Source organism: Osmerus mordax, chromosome 17 (assembly GCF_038355195.1).
Source record: "Osmerus mordax isolate fOsmMor3 chromosome 17, fOsmMor3.pri, whole genome shotgun sequence".
In the NCBI taxonomy this organism is placed as follows: Eukaryota; Metazoa; Chordata; class Actinopteri; order Osmeriformes; family Osmeridae; genus Osmerus; species Osmerus mordax.
Genome location: NC_090066.1, coordinates 14,352,940 through 14,379,207, shown reverse-complemented (window position 1 = coordinate 14,379,207; position 26,268 = coordinate 14,352,940). Strand labels below are relative to the sequence as shown.

General features: G+C 46.9%; 2 protein-coding genes across 4 annotated transcripts in view; one reads left to right on the top strand and one right to left on the bottom strand.

Annotated features, from left to right (window-relative positions):
* The first annotated feature begins 194 nt into the window (after positions 1–194).
* ndufa5 (NADH:ubiquinone oxidoreductase subunit A5) lies at positions 195–3,343 on the top strand. 2 transcript variants are annotated; one of them, XM_067255055.1, is made up of 5 exons: positions 195–260; positions 2,302–2,346; positions 2,463–2,579; positions 2,938–3,003; positions 3,130–3,343. In XM_067255055.1, exons 1-5 carry the CDS (start codon positions 240–242, stop codon positions 3,229–3,231), a joined length of 351 nt encoding a protein of 116 aa, XP_067111156.1. In that variant the 5' UTR covers positions 195–239; the 3' UTR covers positions 3,232–3,343. The 2 variants fall into 2 exon arrangements, with proteins under 2 accessions (XP_067111156.1, XP_067111157.1); XM_067255056.1 differs by lacking the exon at positions 195–260 and having other exon boundaries at positions 2,326–2,346; positions 2,456–2,579.
* A 103-nt stretch (positions 3,344–3,446) lies between these two features.
* Positions 3,447–26,268, bottom strand: part of cog5 (component of oligomeric golgi complex 5) — a 122,951-nt gene continuing 100,129 nt past the window's right edge. Inside the window, exons 11-22 of one of the 2 annotated variants that reach the window (XM_067255049.1) lie at positions 23,631–23,712; positions 21,116–21,365; positions 15,639–15,800; positions 10,736–10,835; positions 8,751–8,861; positions 8,131–8,193; positions 6,889–6,992; positions 5,411–5,645; positions 5,047–5,123; positions 4,669–4,795; positions 4,468–4,547; positions 3,447–4,155 (exon numbers count right to left, since the gene is read on the bottom strand). In XM_067255049.1, the coding sequence (XP_067111150.1) occupies positions 4,029–4,155; positions 4,468–4,547; positions 4,669–4,795; positions 5,047–5,123; positions 5,411–5,645; positions 6,889–6,992; positions 8,131–8,193; positions 8,751–8,861; positions 10,736–10,835; positions 15,639–15,800; positions 21,116–21,365; positions 23,631–23,712 (1,518 nt within the window). In that variant the 3' untranslated portion in view covers positions 3,447–4,028. The remainder of the gene's footprint in view (positions 4,156–4,467; positions 4,548–4,668; positions 4,796–5,046; positions 5,124–5,410; positions 5,646–6,888; positions 6,993–8,130; positions 8,194–8,750; positions 8,862–10,735; positions 10,836–15,638; positions 15,801–21,115; positions 21,366–23,630; positions 23,713–26,268) is intronic. The other variant, XM_067255051.1, reaches the window with a different exon arrangement.

Below are 26,268 nucleotides of genomic sequence, written 5' to 3'. Positions count from 1 at the left end.
AAATCACTCTAGGAAATGACCCATGGGGAGTAACTTGTTCAATGGTGAATGATATATCTACATTTGTTATCAATGTACAAGTTGAATTTTCCGAAATTATTGTATCAATAGGTATTGTTATGATAACAGAAAAATATTACCTTTACTTTGACTGTAGGCTTTTATTTTGAAACTGCAAACTTGCGTCATATTTACTGGCCGGAAAGCTCCTTTACCCAGAATCCCTTGCGCATGTAATCATGGCCGGAATTCTGAAAAAGGTAATATTGGAGGTCATTTAATGATTTTATAGATGTATAAGGTCTTGATGTTGATTTACTTAGATTATTGAACTGAGTAATATGTACTAGTATCGCTATATTAAAAACATATAGAATTGAGAATGTACTAAGATGTAAGCCCATCTGGGCCCCGTTCGTCGTAAGGGTTGAAGCTAAGTTAATCAATTGTCCCTTTAGCCCATTAACATTAGCGAGATGAGTGAGAACAGCAAATATCGGTTCGTCAACGGCTGATCCGCATCCAAATCATGTGGTTAATTTCAATCAGGCTAAACTTATCAGGGAAATTGCACGTGTACGTCCTACTTCAAAAGGCAGGAAAGGTCGATCACCAAAACCGTGATTTTCTAACGGTATGATGGCGGAAAAGACAAAAGAGAGAGCGGTGATAGGCTATTCTCGCCATCCGAGCAAACTATTATAATGAGTCTCTAGACAATAAGCATATTATCATGGCTAAGTCAAACACCGCCACCGCTGCCATGGCAAGACAAGCAGCTTGGGAAAAAATTGCCGATAAGCTAAATGCGAAAGTTTTGGGGTAATGTATAGGCTCATCTTAAGTGCCTCATTACCCCAATCAATCAGATCACATTTCTTTAATTGTGACTGCTGGTATAGGCTTAATGGAAATTAATAATCGAATGAGATCTTGCTAGCGAAAATAATGATCTCAACTCTTTCAGAATAAGTAGGCTAGATAAAAACAAGGCCAAAGAGTATCTAATTGATACGAATTCATAGACAATTATGAGGATATATGTAGGCTACTGCGCTTATATCATGTACTATATATGTGTATATGCATGTAGGCATATGTGTAAATCCCTCTTTGATGTCATTGACTGGGACATGGCCAGGGAATATGATGAATTGATTCATAAGCTGGTTAAGCGCCAAGTACACTTTTCTTACAGCAACGCATGCTGCGGCTTTGCCAATGTTTTCTGCGTCGCCTATACTGTATAAAAATGTAGCCTGTAGCCTACCTGACGCAAAAAACCTCAAGGCTATGCAGTCTGAAGCACAGTTAAAGTTTCAAGTAGCTTTATTGTCAATTTCTTCACATGTCAAGACATAAAAAGGAATCGATATGACGTTTCCCACTATCCCACAGTGAAACATATAAAAAGCACAGGCACAACAGATAAGACAAGACATTTCGTAAAACATAGCGTTACATATTCACATACAGCAGCATAAGCTCATAATAAAGCTTGATGCGGCGTGTGATATTTGCAATGTACGGCCCGAGAAGGTCTTTCAAATAAATGAGTCCATGTCGGCTGAATCGATATCGCTCAAACAAGAACTCATCCGTGTGAAATAAAGGTGTAATAAAGGTGTGCCATGTTATTTTCTGGGGGTGTGGCAAGCTTATCCAGCTACACTTACGTTAGCCTGCTCTGGAGCAGGTTAGTGCTAGTTGATATGTTACTATGGTGATTTATCTAAAGTTGCTTCCGCAAACCTAAAAGAGGGGCGTTTTTTTTTATCTTACAATTACATTTAGTCATTTAGCAGACGCTTTTTTTTGTAAGTCGCTCTTATCCAGAGCGACTTACAGTAAGTACAGGGACATTCCCCCCGAGGCAAGTAGGGTGAAGTGCCTTGCCCAAGGACACAACGTCATTTGACTCGGCCGGAAATCGAACTGGCAACCTTCAGATTACTAGCCCGACTCCCTCACCGCTCAGCCACCTGACTCCACTATTTTAGCCTGAAAATTAGCTAGCTGAACCGCTTAGCGAGCTACGACGAATACCCCCCAGGTCAACTCGTAGTGCTAGCAAGGTAGCTATTGCTTGTTAAGTTGTTATCCAACAACAATTAGCTATCATGCAATCAGCTGTCAGTGTATGCAAATGCACTGATCTATACCTGAAAGGTGCAGACCCACGTGTATGCCACTTACTTAAAACATGCACATTGAACACTGAGATACACAGAATCACAGCGTGATTAGCGTGAACTAGCAAGCCAACAAACAAAGTGATTGTGTGCATGTATTTATTTCCAGACTACTGGTTTGGTGGGCCTGGCGGTATCGCATAATCCGCATGAGGTGAGTACGCCTACTGTCGCAAGCTGTCTCAGTAAAAGTATGTGCCAACTGCCTTTACATGTGGTTACATCAATTCTATTTTGCATGCTTTTTCTATTTCTTTCTTGAGTTCTCAGCGTTTGAGGGTCCTCTACAGCAAAATCCTGGCCTCCCTGCAGACTATGCCCCAGGACGCTGCCTACAGGAAATACACAGAGCAGCTTGTCAACGACCGTTTTAACCTTATCAAGACGGTAGGCTTACCTGATCATGGTCAGGTCAATGCATCACGGTATAATCTGTACAAATTAATAATAATCATGCATCCATTCAAAGCAGTCCAACATCATTTGTGTTTTGAGTGCTGAGACTTCAGATATCGAAGATGTCTTCAACCAGTGAACATTGAAAACATTTACATAGTTTCATTTACGTCATGTCTCTTAAAAACTGTCTTGGCAAAAGTCCTAAATGATATCCTGATCTGCTTGGATTTAGCAGATAATTTTTTCCCCAAGCTACATTTTTTGTGACAGACAATTCTGTGAAAGATGGCAGACATGCTATTGTGCATTGACTCCTTAGTGTTCTGAAATGTGTGTCTATTCTCAGGAGCTGGATGTCGTGAAGCTGGAACAGAAGATTAACTGTGGTCAGATAGAGGAGGTCATAGCACAGGTACTGATCTGCTGATTACAGCCGATCATGTTTATTAGTTCAGTGTTACAGGAAATAATTGGTGTATTTTAATGTCTCTTCAGATTCATAAATGCGTCTCCACCCCCCCCCCCCCTCCCTCTATAGGCTGAGTTTGAGCTCTCTCTGTCCAGAAAGATGGCAGAGTGGAAACCATGGGAACCCTTGATTGAGGAGCCCCCACCCAATCAGTGGAAGTGGCCCATCTAAACCTCGGCCCCCTGTACATGATTTAAATAGTATTGATTGAATGTTGATGTAATAGGCACATGCCACAGTTAAAATGAAGCATATACAAATAATAAAAGTTCTTGAAATGTGATTTTTTTGAAAGAGTGTGTGAGCTGTGGTTGATGGAAGGTGTGATGTGGTTGATGGAAGGTGTGATGGGGTAACATCCAACATCACATTGTCGCAAGGAGAAACCATTTTGGAATCATTTATTAATTAATCATTAAAATCACACCACCCTCTCTTTCACCTCACACCCACCACGTTATGCCCATGTTTTTATTTACTGTATTTGTTACAAGACATAACTTAAGCAACCCCACACACATCTCTCCAAAATAATTTAAACTACAGATCAACAGAGGAAAACAAATTAATGTATGAAGTGGCCATAAATGATCAGATTGGAGAATCCTTGATGGAATTTACAGATGTGTAGAAGTTGAAACTGACCAATCATCTGTCATTTGTCCATACAACAACAGGATGCCTGTTTCATTTGTGCTCTCATTAATGGCCTTCAATTGTTTGACTAATGTAGCTAAGTGTATAAACCCAGTCAAACACTAAACTAGTCTGACAAATGGACATAAAGCGGCATAATCCTATCAAGGAATGTTTATGTTCATTATTTTAGTGAACTATCCCTTCAGCATTCTAAATCCAGGGCTGCCCTCTCCCTATCAAAGTTAGCTACTTCTCAGCTTTAACCTTGGTAATGCACTGCCTGTTCATGCCAGACTGAAGTGAGGTGTGTGCTGGGAGTTGTAGTTTCCTCAGGTCCTGGTTTCCTGAGCCCCGCTGGTGGCCCTCTGGAGCAGCTGGAGCATTATGGGATAGACCGGGGCAAACTCCTTCCCCTGACGAGCCCTTACAGACTGCACATAGGCCTCAAGTGCACCCCTGTGAGAGAGTAAGATCGACTAGTCAGTTACCGTCTGCCTTTTCCCTGCTAATTACTGATCTGTACTTTGTTCATACCACGACTAGAGGGGAATCAAGCGCCATCACACAAAACTGGGCAATGAGACATGCATGATATGCTCCAATTTAGTGCTTAAGAGATTTTTCTTTCACCTGTAGTTAGTTCTGGCAGCCACACATTATATGAAGAAGTGTCAGTGGCTGGAGTCCATGGCACAAGGTCAGAGTCGGGTCAGTGTTAGGGTTCCTAATGAGGGTTAGTGTATGGGTCAGGGGTCAGTGTTAGGGTACCTGATGAGGGTGATGCGGTCTCTCTCTGATGGGTGATCGTCCAGCCACTGGGAGTAGCGTGCGATGGACCACTCAGCTCTCTGTGAGGAGACAGACTGTGAATGAATATGCCTGGTATTTATGTTTGTTGTGTATGCATGCTTGTGTAATAAAGAAAGAGTATGTGTGAAAAATGGTATATGCACTAATGTGTTTGTGCACCTGATGTGGGGATTTGAGCTCTGTGGGAGCCTTGGTGAAGAGGAAATGGAGCAGGGTGCTGTATGGGATCAGATCTCCTACTGCTGAGCTACTGGCGATCAGCTCACTGTTCTGGAACAACAGAGGCCTGTGAAGTGTACACACACACATGCACGCACAAACATGCACACGCAGAGAAACAAGCACACACAGACTCACAGACACATGCACAAACACGTGCACGCATAGACAAGCACACACAAACACAGAAAAAAAACACACCCCTATAAATAATAATTTCACAATTTTGCCGTTGTCCTGGGTGGGAATTGATCATATAGGAGATACTGACGCCAGTGAGACAGGATAAACAGAGGGGAAGCACAGTGCTCTACTGACCTGAAGGAGCGCAGCAGGCGATAAGGCCTTCCCAGCTCAGACACTCTCCTACACAGGGGAGCTACTGCCATCTCCATCTGCAGAGCATGAACACACACGCACACACAGACACGTACACACGCACACACACTGTAATGTTCATAGGTAAGAGATGAAACAAGAGCGAGAGAAAGTAAGAGAGAGTGAAAGTGTGACAGGAAGTAAAAGAGAGAGAGTGAAAGTAAGACAGGAAGTGAAAGAGACAGAGTGAAAGTAAGGCAAGAAGGGGAAGAGACGTAGATAGAGAAAGAAAGACATGAAGTGAAAGTGACGGATAGAGGGAGAGAACAAGACAATAAAAAGCGCATCCCATAAGCTCACTCACCTGAGCAAAGTCGGCCGCCAGCCTCATCTTGCCTCCCTCCCCCAGGGGGCGAAGCAGGCTGGCGTGGCGGACGAACAGGGCGATGGCCCGCCGGGCTATGGACTCGGTACTGTCGTAGATGAAGTCCACACACAGGAAATGGCGGAAGTAGTCGGCCATGACCCTGGCTATAAAACCCTGCAGCTCCTTCATGTACAAAGAGCAGGGCACATCGTTCCTCTGGCTGGAGAGAGACCTGGGAAACACACACACACACACGTTAGCACATACAAAACCTAAAGGTCATGCATTCACCATTTGTATACCATGAGGTAGACAGTCCATGGAGAACTAAAAAAAAGATGACTAAAGATGACTAGTACAGTTCACACACATGACGGACTGGACTCCTAACCTTAAGGAATGGAAAATTGAAACGCAAATTGCTTTTTACCTAAGGTGTGTCAAACAACCTCAGTGGGTGGGTTTCTATGGTTCTGGATATAACTTTCCTCCATGAGCATTTCATTCATAAATTGAGCATTTCATTTATAATTTGAGAATTTCATTTATCATAAAAATTTTGACATGAAAAATCTTCCATCCATGTTGCCGTAGCTGTGACGTGTGCAATGAAAGGGATGGCATTGCGTCAGTGACTCATCGGGACCCCCGATAGATACTAATTGAGTATCTTCAATGGAACTACAGCGCGCTGTGTTGAGAGTGGATCCAATGCAGAATGACTTCTGCCCTGTCTATGCTCAGTGGTGCTGGGGTGTCTCACGTGTCTGACAACAAGCCGAGTGAGCGAGTGTGTGTGTGTGTAGGACAGTACTCAGTCACCAGAGACAAGTTCCACGATGCATGCTAGGGTGTGTGTGTTTCCTAGGTTGTGTGTATGTTTCATGGGGAGTGATGGAGGAAGGGGTGAGGCCACTTCACAGCAATGTTGCGTTCATCTGACCATGAAAGGCCATTTGGACATAAACCTGAATAGATTGCTTAAACACACACAAGCACAGGTCCAAATGTACACACATTTGCACATGCACACACACTCTGCTCTTTTTACTCTCTTGCATGTATGCTATTTATGACTCTGTGTGTATTTGTGTTTGGTGTATGGAAGATGTGTGTGTGTTTGTGTGTATGAGTATACGTACAGGAAATCTAGGGATGTGTCTGTAAATGTCATATTTGTGTTAGCGGGGGAGATGTGGTGTGAATGTGAAGCAGAGGTAAAAGTAGATGCCTGTCTGGGGCGCGCGCACACTCACATACATGCATGCACGCATGCACGCACATTCCTCTCACTGCACATCTCTGTTTTTCTGGGTCAGGAGCACCACAGGTCATTGGAAGGAATTGCCTCTTTCTTGTAATGCATAGTTGTGTGGCAGGGTTAAAAGTGTATCTGTGTGTACGTGTGTGTGTGTGTGTATGTGTGTATGTATGTATGTATGTATGTATGTATGTATGTATGTGTGTATACTAACCCAGAGAAGTCCTCCTGATGCATGGTGATGATGATGGCTTCGACAGAGTCACTGACCGACTGAAGGAGGGGCTGCATCGCACTGGTCATCAAAGCCTGCACCCCCTACACACACACACGTGCGCAAACACATGCACAAAGGCACATGCGCACACACGCACGCACGCACACTCACCCACAAACACACATGTACACACGTACACCCACACACGTACACACGTTAGACACGTCAATGTAGAGGGTAATACTTAGACCTGCGGTTACCACGGCAACCTAAGCAGACAGGTGACGGGCGGACGGCTTGCTACAGTCGAATGCTGATAGGTTGTCTACATGACATTTGCGGTGTGTGGTGAGACGGACGTGAGTGTCAGAGGTATCTCCACCCTCCTGGTGTAAGTGTGTACGTGCCGCCGGTCTGATCCATCTCCAGCTAGATCAATCTGGACTCAACAGGCCAACTCAGGTGACCATTCGGATTCTTAAATACAGAAAAATGTTTTTAAACGTGTGATGGGGAGAATGAATGCGTACTTGTCTTTGAATATACATTTTCTTCGAGAGAGGCTGGTGTTTCTTCACCACTGACACAGAGAGAGGCTGGTGTTTCTTCACCACTGACACAGAGAGAAACTGGTTTAACTTCACCACTGATACTGAGAGAGGCTGGTGTTTCTTCACCACTGACACAGAGAAAGGCTGGGGTTTCTTTACTGCTAAAGACAGAAAGATGCTGGTGTTTCTTCACTGCTAGAGACAGAGATAGGCTGGTGTTTTTTCACTGATACAGACAGAGAGAGGCTGGTGTTTCTTCACCACTGCTAGAGACAGAGAGAGGCTGGCGTTTCTTCACTGCTAGAGACGGCGAGAGCCTGGTGTTTATTCACTGCTAGAGACAGAGAGGTTGGTGCTTCTACACTGCTAGAGACGGCGAGAGCCTGGTGTTTCTTCACTGCTAGAGACAGAGAGGTTGGTGCTTCTACACTGCTAGAGACAGAGAGAGGCTGCGCTGCACTTGGGAAACAGAGCCTGTCTACCTGGCCTATTGCCTATAAATTTGTTTGTTATCATTCAGTTTGGTGCTATTTGGTCTGTATTGACCGTTTTCTGTGTCTGTACACAGACCATTTGAGTATATTAGTAGAGAGCCATTAGTAAGCCTAAACTGTGTGTGTGTTTGCTGTGTGTGTATGTGTGTGTGTGTGTGTGTTTTTCCCAGTGGGTGTCCTCTGTGTGGTCATACCTCCAGTGAGGCGGTGAGAGCCTGTTCAGCGGCCACAGGGCACAAGCCCAATCCAGAGATCACCTGCGGGTCAAGAGTTCAGAGAGAGGGCAGTTAGTTTCTTTGTTTTCGAGATGTCACACACTTTTTTTGTCAAGTCCAAGTCTCAAATCTTTTACGGACAAGCCTAATTGGTCACAATGCTAATTCAGACACCATATCAAACTACATATTTTGCTTGATGCAAATAAGCATAAATGTGAGCATAAACTTAACATCATACCCATCAGTGAAAGACACAAAACGACACCATACGCAATAGACTCAAAACGCCATAACCAATGAGACACAAATAAAGAAACAAAGTGTTTTTTGTATTCTATCTGTACGCTAGGCAGAGCCTGGATGTTTTCTACAGCTTTACATTTAGGCATTTAGCAGACACTCTTATCCAGAGCAACTTACAGTAAGTACAGGGACATTCCCCCGAGGCAAGTGGGGTGAAGTGCCTTGCCCACGGACACAATATAAGTATAATATAAGTTGATATATGTGTAAAATGCATGGACTGTGTGTGTGTTTGTGTGTGTGGGTACGTGCATGAGTGTGTGTGCGTATGTGTGTGTATATGGGTTCTATACCTTGCTGATGGCCTGCTGCAGGCGGTAGAGAGAATTGACCACCGCCACGTTCCTCCTCTGGCCCTCTGTCAACGGACCAATCACCTGGCTCGCATCTCCTTGAGTGCACAGCTGGAGAGAAATAGAGAGGGAAAGAGAGAGGCAGGCAGGCAGACAGACAGACAGAGAGGAGAGAGAGAGAGATGACGGCAGGAATAGAGGCAGACAGAGAGAAGAGACAGACAGAGACATAGAGAAGGATAGACAAAACAAATTGCGTCAAAACTCTCAACTGTACTCCCATAATCCTCTCTGCTTGTAGAGGAGTGCCACCTGTCGCTTTCGTAAAGACATAACGCATGAAACACACACCGGACGGGCCCCTGCTGCCGAGGCAACTACTGTTGCCGGCAGGCCTGCTGGGGAGAGGTACACACAGATACACACACACACTTACACATACATACAGATACACACACACACTCACTCATGCATACATACAGATACACATGCACACACACACACACACACACACACATATACACACACATTCATACATACAGATACACATGCACACACACACACACATATACACACACATTCATACATACAGATACACATGCACACACACGCTTGCCACACACACACCCTCACCCTCAAATGTAGTCAAGGTGTGAGGAGACCCTGCATGCAGTGGTGTAGTGGTAAAAATAGAGGTGGGTAAACTATGAATTTCATTATTTATTTATTTACAGGGTCAGGTGGCTGAGCGGTTACGGAAGCGGGCTAGTAATCTGAAGGTTGCCAGTTTGATTCCGGGCCGTGCAAAATTACGTTGTGTCCTTGGGCAAGGCACTTCACCCTACTTGCCTTGGGGAGAATGACTAAATGTAAAATGTAAATGTTACACGCATTTCATCCCCTTTACAGAGGCTTGAGAACCCTGTTTATTTAATCATTTTTACGTTTCATTAGGCCTATTTGGATGGAACCAGGTTGGCTTGTATCTGCATCATTGTATTTATAAGAACGTTAATAATAGTAGGCTATCCGTTTGTCCCTGTCTTAATGCGATGTTGTGCAAACCAAAACAACGTTTACAAACGTGAATTGATCTTACTCTGTACTTGATGCCTTTTGCCGGCATCTTTGGGAGTGGGAGCACTCGATGGTCTCTTCAAAAATCGCCTGATATCCATGGCTAATTAATCCATTCCGAACAGGTAGACTAATCCACAACGTGTATGTGTGTACTTCGTGGATCCTGATTGGTGTCGCCGCCGCAGCCGCAACGCATTGATTGGAGGGTCACAGACCATACAGCGCAGATGAAATGATTCAGACTACAGAGTTTATATATTAAACAATATGAAATTTAGTCTTTGGTGTTTTAAAATTACACCAAATTTATTTCGGATTATCAGGGGCCACTGTCAACCAGGACCCTGAGAGACAACCAACCCAGGTCTGACTGATCGATCTCAGAGTGGCCGAGTAGAAGCCATTTGTCCACAATCAGGCATGAGAGAGACCAGGGGGAGCCAATCAATGGCTGATTATGACGAGCGGCAGCGTTGGGAAGGCACTCGATGCCTGTCAGGGCAGCCATTATCTCCAGAAGTAAAGGATGGACGAGAGGGCTGATGCAGAGCGAGGGACCGAGACATGGCACACCCCGAGAGAAAAAAACAAATCAGAGCGTCACCTAGGACCTAACTGTGACTTTTAACTTTCTCAAAACACACTATCAACAGATCAATAAACACGACACACACTATCAAGTCAGATTAATAAACACCACACACACACACATACACACGCACACACACACACACACACACACACACACACACACACAGGACAGATGAACAAAAACCACATACATTTAGACACACACACACAAACTAACAAAACACACAGATACCATACCGCAGGCTCACAGACAGATGGCATGGGTAGCACACAGAACACACACACGCGCATGTCAAATGGCCTGACACACTCACCAGCTGTTCGGACTTGACACAGAAGAGCTGGACGGTCTTGGCAGCGTTCTTGGCCACGGCCAGACTGAGGCTGGGATCCACCGCCGCCACGTTGAGCTCGCTGAGGAACACAACGGAACACGCTGTCATCAATACACATCACCCCCCTCACCTACCGGTCAGCCTGTGTGTGTGCGGTGGGTAGGAACATGCTTGTGTGGGTTACAGTTTGTGCTAAAACACTAAAACCCCATTCTCTGAATCAAATGTTCAGTGGCCTACACTCATTTGTCGAATCAGTCACTCATTTGGCAAAACTCTAAACACATTCTCACTCACAAAAAACATTTTGCACTGTGATGTACTTGTTTTGCAAAATGGTAACACAGGTGGCAAACAGTACAAACAACTACAACACTGTTGTCATCTTTAAAACACAATGACTCAAAATTGTTCACACTTGTTTCTAATGATGTAATCCTCTGGCCGGTCCCAGTACAAAGACGTGATGCTGAGGCAGAACACCGTAAATGTCACATTGACTTTGCAGTTGCACAATTTTCACAATTTTCATTTTTCATCTTATTTTCATGGAAATTAAATGCATAAAAAGACATGCAATACTGTATGACTTACAGTGTGCATTGTTATACTTTCTTTATTGTGAAATGCGTTTACTGCAGTATGTACAATGAACATATTTTAACTACTACTGTAACTACTGTACATGCCCTGGATGCTGTGTTCTCTTTTTTATGTCTATATCGATTTTCTGTGTTTATGATCTGAAAGCACTGTTTGATTTTGAGCAAAAGGTTAAATGGTTTAGGGGTGAGTGTTTGATTTTGCCAGAAGAGTCAGGGTTTTGGAAATGTAGTTTGGAAGATTTGGTTTTGTATTTACAGTTTTGCCCCTCCTTGAGTCACCACCTTACCGCGGTGGAGGGGTTTGCGTGTCCTAATGATCCTGGAAGCTGGGGAGTCAGGTGGCTGAGCGGTGAGGTAATTGCTAGTAATCCGAAGGTTGCCAGTTCGATTCCCGGTCATGCCAACTGACATTGTGTCCTTGGGCAAGGCACTTCACCCTACTTGCCTCGGGGGAATGTCCCTGTACTTACTGTAAGTCGCTCTGGATAAGAGCGTCTGCTAAATGACTAAATGTAAGCTATGTTGTCGGGGGCTTTATGCCCCTGGTAGGGTCACCAACGGCAAACAGGTTCCAGGCAAAGGATCAGACAAAGCGTGGCTCAAAAAACTACCATGAAGAAAACGAACAATGGTTCTCAGTTGCCCCTGCCCGGAAGCGGGTCACCGGGCCCCCCCCCTGGAGCCAGGCCCGGGGGTGGGGCTCGATGGCAAGCGCCTGGTGGCCGGGCCTTTTCCCATGGGGCCCGGTCGGGCACAGCCTGAAGAGACAACGTGGGACCCCCTTCCAGTGGGCTCACCATCCGCAGGAGGGGTCATGGGGGTCGGGTGCAGTGCGAGACGGGTGGCGGCCGAAGGCGGGGGCCTTGGCGGTCCAATCCTCAGCTGCAGAAGCTAGCTCTAGGGACGTGGAACGTCACCTCGCTGGCGGGAAAGGAGCCGGAGCTGGTGCGCGAGGTAGAGAGGTTCCGGCTAGATATAGTCGGCCTCGCCTCGACGCACAGCATCGGCTCCGGAACCAGTCTCCTTGAGAGGGGCTGGACTCTCTTCCACTCTGGAGTTGCCCTCGGTGAGAGGCGTCGAGCTGGGGTGGGAATACTTGTTTCCCCTCGGTTCGGTGCCTGTACGTTGGGGTTCACCCTGGTGGACGAGAGGGTAGCCTCCCTCCGCCTTCGGGTGGGGGGACGGGTCCTCACTGTTGTTTGTGCTTATGCACCAAATGGCAGTGCAGAGTACCCACCCTTTTTGGAGTCTCTGGGAGGGGTGCTGGAAAGCGCTCCTCCCGGAGATTCCCTCGTCCTCCTGGGGGACTTCAATGCTCATGTGGGCAATGACAGTGAGACCTGGAGGGGCGTGATTTGGAGGAACGGCCCCCCCAATCCGAACCCGAGCGGTGTTTTGTTGTTGGACTTCTGTGCTAGACACGGCTTGTCCATAACGAACACCATGTTCAAGCATAAGGGTGTCCATATGTGCACTTGGCACCAGGACACCCGAGGTCTCAGTTCAATGATAGACTTTGTAGTCGTGTCGTCGGATCTGAGGCCGAATGTCTTGGACACTCGGGTGAGGAGAGGGGCGGAGCTGTCAACTGATCACCACCTGGTGGTGAGTTGGCTACGATGGTGGGGGAAGACGCCGGTCAGGCCTGGCAGGCCCAAACGTAATGTGAGGGTCTTCTGGGAACGGCTGGCAGAATCCCGTCAGAAGGAGCTTCAACTCCCACCTCCGGGAGAGCTTCGATCATGTCTCGGGGGAGGCCGGGGACATTGAGTCCGAATGGGCCATGTTCCGGGCCTCCATTGTTGAGGCGGCTGACCGGAGCTGCGGACGCAAGGCGGTCGGTGCATGTCGCGGCGGCAACCCTCGGACCCGGTGGTGGACGCCGGAGGTGAGGGAAGCCGTCAAGCTGAAGAAGGAGGCCTATCGGACTTTGTTGGCTGGTAGGACTCCAGAGGCAGCTGATGTGTACCGGCAGGCCAAGCGGAATGCGGCTTTGGCGGTCGCGGAGGCAAAAACCCGGGCGTGGGAGGAGTTCGGCGAGGCCATGGAGAATGACTTACAAACGGCTTCGAAAAGGTTCTGGACCACCATCCGGCGACTCAGGAGGGGGAAGCAGTGCACTGTCAACGCTGTATATGGTGGGGATGGTGCGCTGCTGACCTCGATGGGGGACGTCCTGGATCAGTGGAAGGAATACTTTGAAGACCTCCTTAATCCCACCAACACGCGTTCCGACGTGGAGGCAGAGTCTGGGGACATTGGGGGGGGGGGGCCTTCTATCTCTGGGGCTGAGGTCGCCGAGGTGGTTGAAAAGCTCCGCGGTGGCAAGGCCCCTGGGGTGGATGAGGTCCGCCCGGAGTTCCTTAAGGCTCTGGATGTTGTAGGGCTGTCTTGGTTGACACGACTCTGCAACATCACGTGGACATCGGGGACAGTGCCTCTGGACTGGCAGACCGGGGTGGTGGTTCCCCTCTTTAAAAAGGGGGACCGGAGGGTGTGCTCCAACTTTAGGGGATCACACTCCTCAGCCTCCCTGGGAAAGTCTATTCAGGGGTGCTGGAGAGGAGGATCCGTTGGATTGTCGAACCTCGGATTCAGGAGGAGCAATGTGGTTTTCGTCCTGGCCGTGGAACTGTGGACCAGCTCTATACCCTCGGCAGGGTTCTGGAGGGTGCATGGGAGTTCGCCCAACCAGTCTACACATGTTTTGTGGATTTGGAAAAGGCGTTCGACCGTGTCCCTCGGGGGCTCATGTGGGGGGTGCTCCAGGAGTACGGGGTACCGGACTCCCTGATCGGGGCTGTTCGGTCCCTGTACGACCGGTGCCAGAGTTTGGTCCGCATTGCCGGTAGTAAGTCGAACTTGTTCCCGGTGAGGGTTGGACTTCACCAGGGCTGCCCTTTGTCACCGATTCTGTTCATAACTTATATGGACAGAATTTCTAGGCGCAGCCAGGGCGTTGAGGGGGTCCGGTTTGGTGACCTCAGGATTGGGTCGCTGCTTTTTTCTTATGATGTGGTCCTGTTGGCTTCATCGGGCCGTGACCTCCAGCTCTCACTGGAGCGGTTCGCAACCGAATGCGAAGGGGCTGGGATGGGAATCAGCACCTCCAAATCTGAGGCCATGGTTATCGACCGGAAAAAGGTGGAGTGCAATCTCCGGGTCGGGGAGGAGATCTTGTCCCAAGCGGAGGAGTTCAAGTATCTCGGGGTCTTATTCACGAGTGAGGGAAGGATGGAGCGCGAGATCGACAGGCGGATCGGTGCGGCGTCCGCAGTGATGCGGGCTCTGCATCGGTCCGTCATGGTGAAGAAGGAGCTGAGTCGAAAGGCGAAGCTCTCTATTTACCAGTCGATCTACGTTCCTACCCTCACCTATGGTCACAAACTGTGGGTAGTGACCGAAAGAACGAGATCGCGAATACAAGCGGACGAAATGAGTTTTCTCCGCAGGGTGTCCGGGCTCTCCCTTAGAGATAGGGTGAGAAGCTCGGTCATCCGGGAGGGGCTCAGAGTAGAACCGCTGCTCCTCCGCGTCGAGAGGGGCCAGTTGAGGTGGCTCGGACATCTGATAAGGATGCCTCCTGGACGCCTCCCTGGTGAGGTGTTCTGGGCACGTCCCACTGGGAAGAGGCCCCGGGGAAGACCCAGGACACGCTGGAGGGACTATGTCTCTCGGCTGGCCTGGGAACGCCTCGGGGTCCTCCAGGAAGAGCTGGTGGAAGTGGCCGGGGAGAGGAGAGTCTGGGCCTCCCTGCTTAGGTTGCTGCCCCCGCGACCCGACCCCCGGACAAGCGGAAGATGATGGATGGATGGATTTACAGTTTAGAGAAAATGGGTGACAGTTTCAAGAAATGTGTTTTAGCAACTGTGAAAAACTGTAATGTGAGTATGCTTGTGTGTGTGCATGTTTGTCAATGTGAGTATACTTTTGTGTCTGTAGGCCTATATTTATTAAAATGAGTATGCGCATGCACATTTGTTAATGTGAGTATGCTTGTGTGTGTGTGTTTGTTAATGCATGTGTGTGTTTGTTAACATGAATATGCTTGCGTGTACACAACCTATTTGTGTCTGTGTGTTAACCTGTACGTGTGTGTGTTAAATTGTGTGCGTGTGTTAACCTGTACCAGTGTGTGTTAACCTGTACGTATGTGTGTGTTAACCTGTAGGTGTGTGTGTTAACCTGTATGTGTGTGTGTTAACCTGTATGTGTGTGTGTGTTAACCTGTACGTGTGTGTTAACCTGTAGGTGTGTGTGTGCGTGCAGACAGGCACCTGCTGACAGTCTTGATGATGCTGTCCAGCTCGTCGTTGGAGGGAGGGTTGCGGCCCCCCATGGGGAACACCAGGTTAATGGGGTCAAACAGGCGGGAAAGGGACTTGGAGAGGTAGGCTGCCTCATAAGGCTGTAGGGAGTCCTTCAACGCCTTCTCTGGGCTGCACACACACACACACACACACATATACAAACACATGCATACACACACACATATATACACACACACGCACACACACACACACACACACACAAGAAGGCATTTCAAATCCTTAGCTCCCACTGCTACATTTCTAATTTATTATGTTTTTCCTCATTCCTTTACATCCCCTCCTTCAATTTCAACATGGTGTGAAATTGGTGTGCTTCCACACACACACATTGACAAGAAAAAGGTAATGGCGCCCCCATGTAGGTTAGGGATCCCTGGGCTGCATGTCTGCTTTTCTCAATCTAGCTGTCGTTCGTCTCTCCATCTTTCATAATCATTTCATCACAGGGGGAGGTGAGGCTGTGAAGCCTTTCTTCCTGGTTGCTGCAACTAGGAGGGGTATTGATAGATGTGTCTCTGGTGATGGAAGGATGGAAGGAAGACGAGGAGAAGAGGAAGGAGTCTCGGAACAGTGCGAGCCAATTTAGACACACACTGATCTCACACACAGAGTACCGTATACACGTAACAGGCACACACACGGAAATCCAGGAACATAAACCTAAGGTTCACGACTACGCAGAGAGAGGGAGCAGGAAGGTTGGCTGTCCTCATGTCCTCACCCTCGCTCTGTCTGCCTCACTCTCTTCTCATCCCTCTATCATGCCTTCCTTTCCCTCCCTGCATCACTCCATTCCCTCATCCTCTACCATTGCTAATCTGGCACCCCTCCCACCCTCCATCTGTGCATCTCCCTCCCTCCCTCCCTCCCTCCCTCCCTCCCTCCCTCCCTCCCTCCCTCCCTCCCTCCCTCCCTCCCTCCCTCCCTCCCTCCCTCCCTCCCTCCCCTTCCCTTCCCTTCCCTTCCCTTCATTCCTCCCTTTCTTCCTTCCTACCACCCCCACACACATCTTCCTTCCATCTAGCGCTTCGTGCAACCTTTATCTCCTCCTCTACATCCCTTTCCCCTAACATATTATCAGTAGAACACACACACGCACAGCCTCCCACATTGGAGTAGGTATTTGGCACCCTCTATAATTACAAGGTTAACTACTCTGAGACAAGTGCCAGAAACTGCACGACATGACGGCCTGGAGATGGAGGGAGAGAGCGAAAGAAACGGAGGGAGAGGGCTGTGGGAGGAAGTACAGAGGTGCAATGATGAAAGGGAAGAGATAGAGAAGGACAGAGTAGGTCTGGCAGAGAGAGAGATGGAGATAATACAACAAGGACATTTATGAGGAAGAGAGAGAGTGGAAAGAGAAATAAAGGGAGTAAGAAAGAGCGAAAAAGAGACAGAACCCTAACAGAAAGATGGAGATGCTCTGCTCATATCCCAGTGGCTCCAGTGTACTCAGCCTCAATCAACACAGCCTGAGCGCGTGTATGTGTGTGTCTGTGTGTGTCTGTGTGTGCTTGGGAAGATAACCAACCAGGCAGGCACCGGAGCCAGAATACCCAGGCCCCGGGGCACCTCCTCTGGGAGGCTCTGGGACGCCAGGCCCCCCTCCCCCCCAGGCCTGGAGCCCCTAGCTCCTCTAGGCTAATGAATAGTGACTCACGTTCGGCTGGAGCTGTTAGTGACTGACACTGTCGACCATCAAGCCCATTTCCCCCGTCGCCTCCCATACTCATCAGCGATGCGTTCAGACAAGAGTTCATCACTCACCATTTATATCTCCCTCACTAGAGTGCCACTCCAACCCTTATTCTATTTTCCTTTCTCTCTCCTTCTCCATCTTTTCCTTTTCTTTCCCCTTCTCTCTCGGTCTCTCTCTTTCTCACTCCCTCCCTTTGCCTTTCTCCTTCTTCAGCTGTCCGTCAGTCTCTCTGTGTAGTTTCCCTCCACACGCAGGCCTGCCCATAAGGGGGGAAAGCTTTCTGGGGCCCAGCCACGGTGCCAGCAATAATCATGTTCATCCTAAATATTTTGCGAGCGCAGAATTTAAAAAAGAATGCATTGGTCTGAGGCAAATTTAAATAAACTTGTCAACTCATATTACGTCTATAATCTTTCAAAATATTTTACCTGTAAACAGAGCCCATTGTCACCAGTGTAGGTACAGTTAGGTCCATAAGTATTTGGACATTGACACAATTGTCATCATTTTGGCTCTGTATACCACCACAATGGATTTGAAATGAAACAATCAAGATGTGCTTTAAGTGCAGACTTTCAGCTTTAATTTCAGGGTATTTACATCCAAATCAGGTGAACGGTGTAGGAATTACAATACATTTTATATGTGGCCCCCCCTTTTTAAGGGACCAAAAGTAATTGGACAATTGGCTGCTCAGCTGTTCCATGGCCAGGTGTATGTTATTCTCTCATAAAGGGAGTTTGTTATTTCATTGACAAGGAGCAGATAAAAGGTCTAGAGTTCTTTTCAAGTATGGTATTTGTGTTTGGAATCTGTTGCTGTCAACTCTCAATATGAAGTCCAAAGAGCTGTCACCATCAGTGAAGCAAACCATCGTTAGGCTGAAAAATCAAAACAAACCTATCAGAGAGATAGCAAAAACATTAGGTGTGGCCAAATCAACTGTTTGGTACATTCTTAAAAAGAAAGAATGCACTGGTGAGCTCAGCAACACCAAAAGACCCGGAAGACCACGGAACACAACTGTGGTGGATGACAGAAGAATTCTTTCCCTGGTGAAGAAAAACCGCTTCACAACAGTTGGCCAGATCAAGAACACTCTCCAGGAGGTAGGCGTATCTGTGTCAAAGTCAACAATTAAGAGAAGACTTAACCAGAGTAAATACAGAGGGTTCACCACAAGATGTAAACCATTGGTGAGTCTCAAAAACAGGAAGACCAGATTAGAGTTTGCCAAAAAACATCTAAAAGAGCCTGTACAGTTCTGGAACAACATCCTATGGACAGATGAGACCAAGATCAACTTGTACCAGAATGATGGGAAGAGAAGAGTATGGAGAAGGGAAGGAAATGCTCATGATCCAAAGCATACCACCTCATCAGTGAAGCATGGTGGAGGTAGTGTTATGGCGTTGGCATGTATGGCTGCAAATGGAACTGGTTCCCTTGTATTTATCGATGATGTGACTGCTGACAAAAGCAGTAGGATGAATTCTGAAGTGTTTCGGGCAATATTATCTGCTCACATTCAGCCAAATGCTTCAGAACTCATAGGATGGCGCTTCACAGTGCAGATGGACAATGACCCGAAGCATACTGCGAAAGCAACCAAAGAGTTTTTTAAGGCAAAGAAGTGGAATGTTCTGCAATGGCCAAGTCAATCACCTGACCTAAATCCAATTGAGCATGCATTTCACTTGCTAAAGACAAAACTGAAAGGAAAATGCCCCAAGAACAAGCAGGAACTGAAGACAGTTGCAGTAGAGGCCTGGCAGAGCATCACCAGGGACGAAACCCAGCGTCTGGTGATGTCTATGGGTTCCAGACTTCAGGCTGTCATTGACTGCAAAGGATTTGCAACCAAGTATTAAAAGTGACAATTAGATTTATGATTATGTTAGTTTGTCCAATTATTTTTGGTCCCTTAAAAAGGGGGGGGGCACATATAAAATGTGTTGTAATTCCTACACCGTTCACCTGATTTGGATGTAAATACCCTGAAATTAAAGCTGAAAGTCTGCACTTAAAGCACATCTTGATTGTTTCATTTCAAATCCATTGTGGTGGTATACAGAGCCAAAATGATGAAAATTGTGTCAATGTCCAAATACTTATGGACCTAACTGTAGGTCTGTGATAGCAATCGAAGGAAGTCTGTCAACCCATAAAATGATACAGTAACGTTCACGTTGGACAAGCTACTGTAGCCAATATTAAAACGTTATCCAAACATCCCAAGATTCAGCCCTGAAGAGACTTGACACGGAAACACTTATCAACCAAAATTACGGCAATATACAGGGCCAAGGAGTTTTCAGGCGATCTTTATGAGGATGGATTAATACTTTTTTGCAAAGTCTGTCAACATTCAATCAAATATATTTGGCGTCAAACTGTTGCTGGTGGAACATCTTCGGTCGCTCCGACATAAGAACAGGAAGGCTAGTGGAATTCCGCAGATTTTCAGTCTGAATAACCGCAGAAAATGTGAAAATAATCTGTAGATTTTGTTTGGGCTTGCTCATCACTGAGTAAGTCTCTCTCGGTTAACATAATGTTTTATGTAGGACAGAGAGAGCACACACGCATGCGTTAATATAAGTAAAGCCCTATTTGGGGTGGGCCCATTCACGGGACCTTCTCAGGGGTCCAGCAATTTCTATGGGCGGGCCTGTCAACACATATATATTCCTTGCCTTTACAGTCTCTCTCCTCAGAATATTCTCTTCTATGCTCTCTCGCTCTTTGCTGTAAGACTTCTAACACACACCTATTTTTCTGTCCTTCCCTTCATCTTACATCCTCTCTCTTTCCACGCCTCTTTCTACCCTCCATCCATAAGTCACTCTCTTTCTCTCCGTTTTTCATCCTTCCTCTCTTACCCTCTCTGCCAATGAGTCGCTTTCTATTACTTTTTACCTTTTCTCTCTCCCTTGGGTCAATCTCTCCCTCTTTCCAAACACTTTTAAAACTGCAGCAGGTGGATTTAGACTGACAGTTAGTTCTATGGTGTTTAAAAATAACAATGACGGACTAATGCAGTCATTGTTCGTATGTAGATCTGAGTGTGAACATCACTCAGCGTGTATACATCTGTGTGTGTGTGTGTGTTTGTGTATGCTTATTGTGTGTGTGTGTAAATGTCAGTGTACGTGTGTGTATAGACCTGGTGTGTGTGTGTATAAATATCAGTGTGTAAATGGGTCTGTGTGTGTGTGTGTGTGTAAATGCCAGTATGCGTGCAGAGACATGCAGTATGTGTGTGTGTGTGTGTGTCTGTCTGTGTGTAAATGGGTTTTTAATTACGGGTTGCCAGCAATGCTAGACACTTCAGAGAGCTTTAGTGCAGACGTGTGGGAGATGGAGCGGAAAACACACAACATGTACAATCTGATTGACATTCATTACTACTCCTGTTTAATTGTGTGTGCATGTACTGTCTGTGTATGTGTGCATCTACTGTCTGTGTATGTGTGCATGTACTGTCTGTGTATGTGTGCGCATGTGTGTGCTTACATGCGTGTATGATTCATCTCAGCTCTTGTTTTATCGCCGTACACAGACTGCAAATGGGTTAGCTAAGGTAAAGACGACTGAGTGTATGTGTGTGTGCGCGCGTGTATGTGCTTCAAAGTCTGCCGTACGGAGACAACCTGCAAAAAGATGAGCATTGGTGCATTTGAGAAGCATGATTCACCACAAGCAGTACAGTCAAAAACACCTCTGCATGTGTGAGTTTTTGTGTGGATTGTTGGAGGAGACCGACTTGTAGTCCTGTTTGGCGTGGGTGAAGAGGTCCCGGCCATCTGGCTCACGGCTAGCCAGTTCCAGCGCGGTCTCTGGACCGGAGCAGACCCCCGGGGCTCCCTGGAGGCCGGAGCTGTACTGCTGCAGGCGGCGCCACAGCTCGTTGTAGAGGCGCAGCAGCTTGGGGTACTCTCCCTCTAGGGCCTGCTTCAGGAAGGACGAGGCTGGGGGGGACAGGGGGACGGGGAGGATGGGAGTGATGGAGAGAGAGGGATGGGGAGAGGGGGCGAGGTGAGGGAGACAGAGGGATGGGGAGAGGTGAGGGAGAGAGACCGAAGGGAATATAATAAGAGAAGATATTAAAAAAAGGAGAATGGGTATTTGAAAGAAAGGGAGAGAGAAGGGGAGAGTAAAAACCAGGAGGAACCGAGAGAGATTGAGAAATTAGAAATGTAATTCTAAATGAATTATTGACATTAATCACTATGCCAACACACCAAAAATAATGGTGTCATACTAGTCAACTTGTTCAGTATAGTTCAGTGCATGTGTGTTGCTTGATGCTCAACTAAACCGCTGCTTTGATACTTCAGTGATCTAGGACAGTTCCAATGTCATCTCCGATCCCCCAGACACACACACACACAGTGCCTTTGTTCTATCCCTCCGTCCCGGGCGATGGAACAGAGGGACAGATGGAATGATCTAAATGCATCTATCTCATTAGTATGATAATAACCTGGCTTTGCAAGTGATTAAATGCTTGTTAGGGATAATATGCAGATTGTTGCCAAATCGAGTGGGTTTTTTCTTTATGCTATTTTCCACATTTGTATGCACCCAGCATGGCCACTTTATGAGGGCTGATGCCAGCAGACATGATCATGTCTGTGGGGAGGTGGAAGTCGTGGGGGGGGGGGGCTGAAACACACACATATGCATGCATGCTCACACACACACACACTCTCTCTCAAGGCTGACAGATAGGCATAGAGGCAGACAGACTGGTAGACTGACAGAGGAAGGAACGAAGGAAGGAAGGCAGGCATGAAGTGAGCAGAGGGCAAGCTGAGGGGAGGGCCAGCCGAGACACGACAGATGAATAATAGATGGAGCGACTGCTTCTGTCTGAATGCTTCTCAGTTGTTGACAAGCTTTCCTCCTGCATTCCCCTGCTGAATTGGTTCCATCATCCCCCAGGCTGGACACACACACGAGTGAGCACAATGAGGATTCCACCTTGTGAAATGTCCTACTGCAGAACTGCACGGAACTGGGATGGAAAGGTAACAAATTCACAGCCAAGGGAGTAACACACACACGACCAAATACATGCGTCCAGGTTAACACCGACACACATACGTGATAAACTCTGTATTGACATCATTACCTGGTGATAACAAAGGGACATCAATCAATACAGCAGTACTTTAGACAGTCTATATGGTCACACTACATAAAAACACACAAACAGGGTAATCGACTCACACCGACCTCCCTCTTACTGTTTCGATAAGATAGAAAGGCAATGTGTACATACAGTATATCTACAAATATTTTTTAAGAAACATCTTTTCTTTTCCATTCATTTGGATCAGGAGTGTTGGAGCAGGGAAATATCTAAACCCTGGAGAATGGCAGGGGGTCCTTGAGGACCAGGGTTGAGAACCTCGGCTCTATCATGTTGAATTGGAGCTAGGCTGCAGTGTCGGAGCTTGGTCCAAGCATGTCAGAGCTAGCTCCCAGTATGTCGGAGTTTGGTCCTAAGCATGTCAGAGCCTGGTCCATGCACTTTGGAGCTAGCTCAGGCTCCTGGGTCACGCACGCCTCTGCTTTCCTCACCTCAGATGAATATAAACCTGGCCACAGACTCATCTGCTCTGTAGAAAATAGCTCCCCAACTGAGATGGAGATGGCAAACGTTCTCCGGCACGGAGTGTGCCTGTGTATGTTTGTGTGTGTGAAAGAGAAAGTAAGTAGAAAGACAAAGAGAGAGGGTTGTGTGTGTGTGTGTGTATGTGAGGGTGTTTCACTGATGAGGGGCTTGCTGCTATCTTATTCCTTTGAGGATATAATTCATCGAAATGTGGGTTTGCGTGTGTTTCTAGGTCACTTTCCTGTTGAGCAGGGGGTTATCAATCACCAGAGAGGTGTAATCAGTGCCCCCTGTGTGTGGGACGAGAGACAGAGAGATGTTTAGAGTTTGCTTCAGCGAAGATGAGCGATGGCCGGTGTCTGTGCCTGCGCTACAGTTGGCATGTGCGCGCACACACTCACAGGTACAGTGTTATTTGTGGTCAGCGTGCTGTAATGGCAGGCTGACAGGAATGTGATGAAGAGATATGTCGTAGAGGAAGAGAGGAGGAGAGAACAGGACAACAGGAGAGAAAAACAAGAGGAGGAAGATGTAACCTATTCAGGTTGTAAAAAAAGGTGTGTCTCACACACACACACGGCTGGATTAAACAGACATTAGGATGCAGTCTCACCAGCCGTAGCTCCCTGCAGCTCTACAGAGAGGGTGTTGGTGACCGAGGTCCAGAAGGTGTATAGGATGTCAAGCTGGCCGTCCTGTAGAGACACACACGCTAAGGGTCACACGTTTGCACATACAGCCCACACACGCACATAGTCACACACACATACACAGTCACACACACAGGAACAAACACATACACACACAGTCGCACACACTGGAACACACACAAGCACATACACACACAGGAACCCACACAGTCACACACACAGGAACAAACACATACACAATCACACAAACAGGAACACACACCCATGGTCACAGACTGTACTGTGCACAGACATACAAAGAGACAAACACACACACCCTGCCACCCACCCCTCCCCCCTAGAGAGGAACATTAATGTTGTTCCTCTTTTCTGTGACACAACCTTCCCATGTCGCCCCTGCAGAAGTGTAACAGCCACCGCCAGAGAGCGTCGAGTTGTCTAATTTCCGAGGTGACAGGTGACTGGAGAGTCTGAGCGGCGCAAGTGATTGGCTTGTGCGGTAATGATAGCCGCCGTCAACCTCGAAGGCGCAGTGTGAGTGTACATATGCGTCCAATAATGGAACGCTCTCACAGGTGAACATGATGACACAGGTTTGAGCTGGAGGAGATGGAAAACCGCGTTGTTCACATACACACCCCAACGTGTACACAAACACACACACCAACACGCACACAAACACACACAATCAGCAGCTTTAGTCCATTTAGCAACAGAGACAGGAGGCGAGTGGGAAGCCTCGGATTAGCAAGTCTTCAGGGAGTTTTAATTCTCTAATGGTTCTATGTTTGTGTGTCCCTTACCCTCTAACTAGGATAATCAAGATCTCCACCTCCACCCATTACCACCGCCCTTTCTCTCACAAAATCTGCCCACACCCTTATCTCACCACACAAACACACGAGCGCGCGCACACACACATTGAGATCAAAACAACAAGTGAGGAGCAAGGGCCAACTTCCTTACAGATGGATCTTGATGGATGTTGAAATCCATTAATTTGTATAAATCACAAAGTAAGTCACTTGCTACATTCCCTGTTTGGTAGTTTTGTGTCTTTCACTATTTGGGTATGGTGTGTGTGTATATGTTTGTGTATGTTGGTGTGTGCGTGCCAACACCAGGATAGAAATGTACATTTACATTTAGTCATTTAGCAGACACTCTTATCCAGAGCGACTTACAGTAAGTACAGGGACATTCCCCCGAGGTAAGTAGGGTGAAGTGCCTTGCCCAAGGACACAACATCAGTTGGCACGGCCGGGAATCGAACTGGCAACCTTCGTATTACTAGCCCAATTCCCTCACCGCTCAGCCACCTGACTTCCTAATGCTAATTTGTTGACTGGTATGTTCCTTCTCTCTCTTTTGTTTTATTGTTCCTTGGCCAGATTGACCCTGCAATTATATTTCAGTTTATTTGATATGGTAAAAAAATAGAGTGCATGCAGCAGTAATTTTTACTGTTAATCTGATGATAGGTCAAGGGGCTACAGAGGGTTTGATAAGGATGATGTAACTTAGGTAGGAATAAACCTCTGTTTCTAACTGAGAGCAGGGGCGGTTTTAGGCACGGGCGGACCGGGCAGCCGCCCGGGGCGGCATTTTTTCATGTCACGTGGGGGGCGCACAAGCATAAAATAAATAAATAAAAATCTCTGCGCCGCGAAGCGGTTTTCTCTTTTCTATAATTTCACTGTGTGGGGAATTGGCAAATTGTCACCCCCTTCAGGCAGCTGCAGGCACCCCTGCTTGCTGAGAAGGTGCCGTGCACAGAAGCTGTGTGAAAAAAGGGGAGGGGGGCAGACAGCTCACCTGACTGGGTCTCCCAAATGGAACGGACAAGGGGGGGGGGGGTCCACTGAATAGTGCAATACTCTAAATTAGTGGGCTAAAGTCAGTTGCACCTCGACTTTCTTCCAAATAATGCACATTTCATTCATAATATTATAAATATAGGCCTAAAGTTCCTGCACATTTTTTTTTTTTTTAATTGTGTGAAATGGACACAAAACGATTGTGGTCACCAAGGTGAATTGGTTTAGTCTTGACTTCTGGTCGTGAGTGACAGTGTTGGGGGGATGGGAAATCTGTTGACTGTTGAGTGCCAAAGAAGATGGACAGGAAAAGGTCAAGTAAGCCATCAGGTGCCCAATTTCGAAAAAAAAGAAAAGAAGACGAGAAATGAGAAAAAGATAAAGGTATGCAAATATGTATCTGTATGATTATTACGGTATCCATGTCATGAATGAAGGGCTAATGTTAATTGGTGGGTATAGGCTAACTCTTACGTTTGTTAGCCTTTTTGCTATGATGCTTGCTATGCAACAACAATATTTCGGTTTTAACTCAACAAACACGAGATAACATTTCACCATAATAGTGTGCTTTGCAACAAAACTTCACTGGTTTTGAAGTTCAGTTATTATTTATTTTCATTCGCGAAGGGCGTCTCGCCCTGGGTGTAATTCAATGTAGAACCGCCACTGACAGAGAGAACTGTGAGCAATTACATTTATACATTTATGTAAAAGTACAACAATGTGTATACATTTCAGGGACTGTGACTGTTTAGGTTAGCTGATAACATCTTCTCCTGAG

Bases quoted from the DNA above. Each gene is read 5' to 3' on its own strand.
- ndufa5 (XM_067255055.1), top strand. From the start codon at position 240: ATGGCCGGAATTCTGAAAAAG. The intron at 261-2,301 runs GTAATATTGGAG...ATTTATTTCCAG, and splicing joins TGGCCGGAATTCTGAAAAAG to ACTACTGGTTTGGTGGGCCT. The intron at 2,580-2,937 runs GTAGGCTTACCT...GTCTATTCTCAG, and splicing joins GTTTTAACCTTATCAAGACG to GAGCTGGATGTCGTGAAGCT.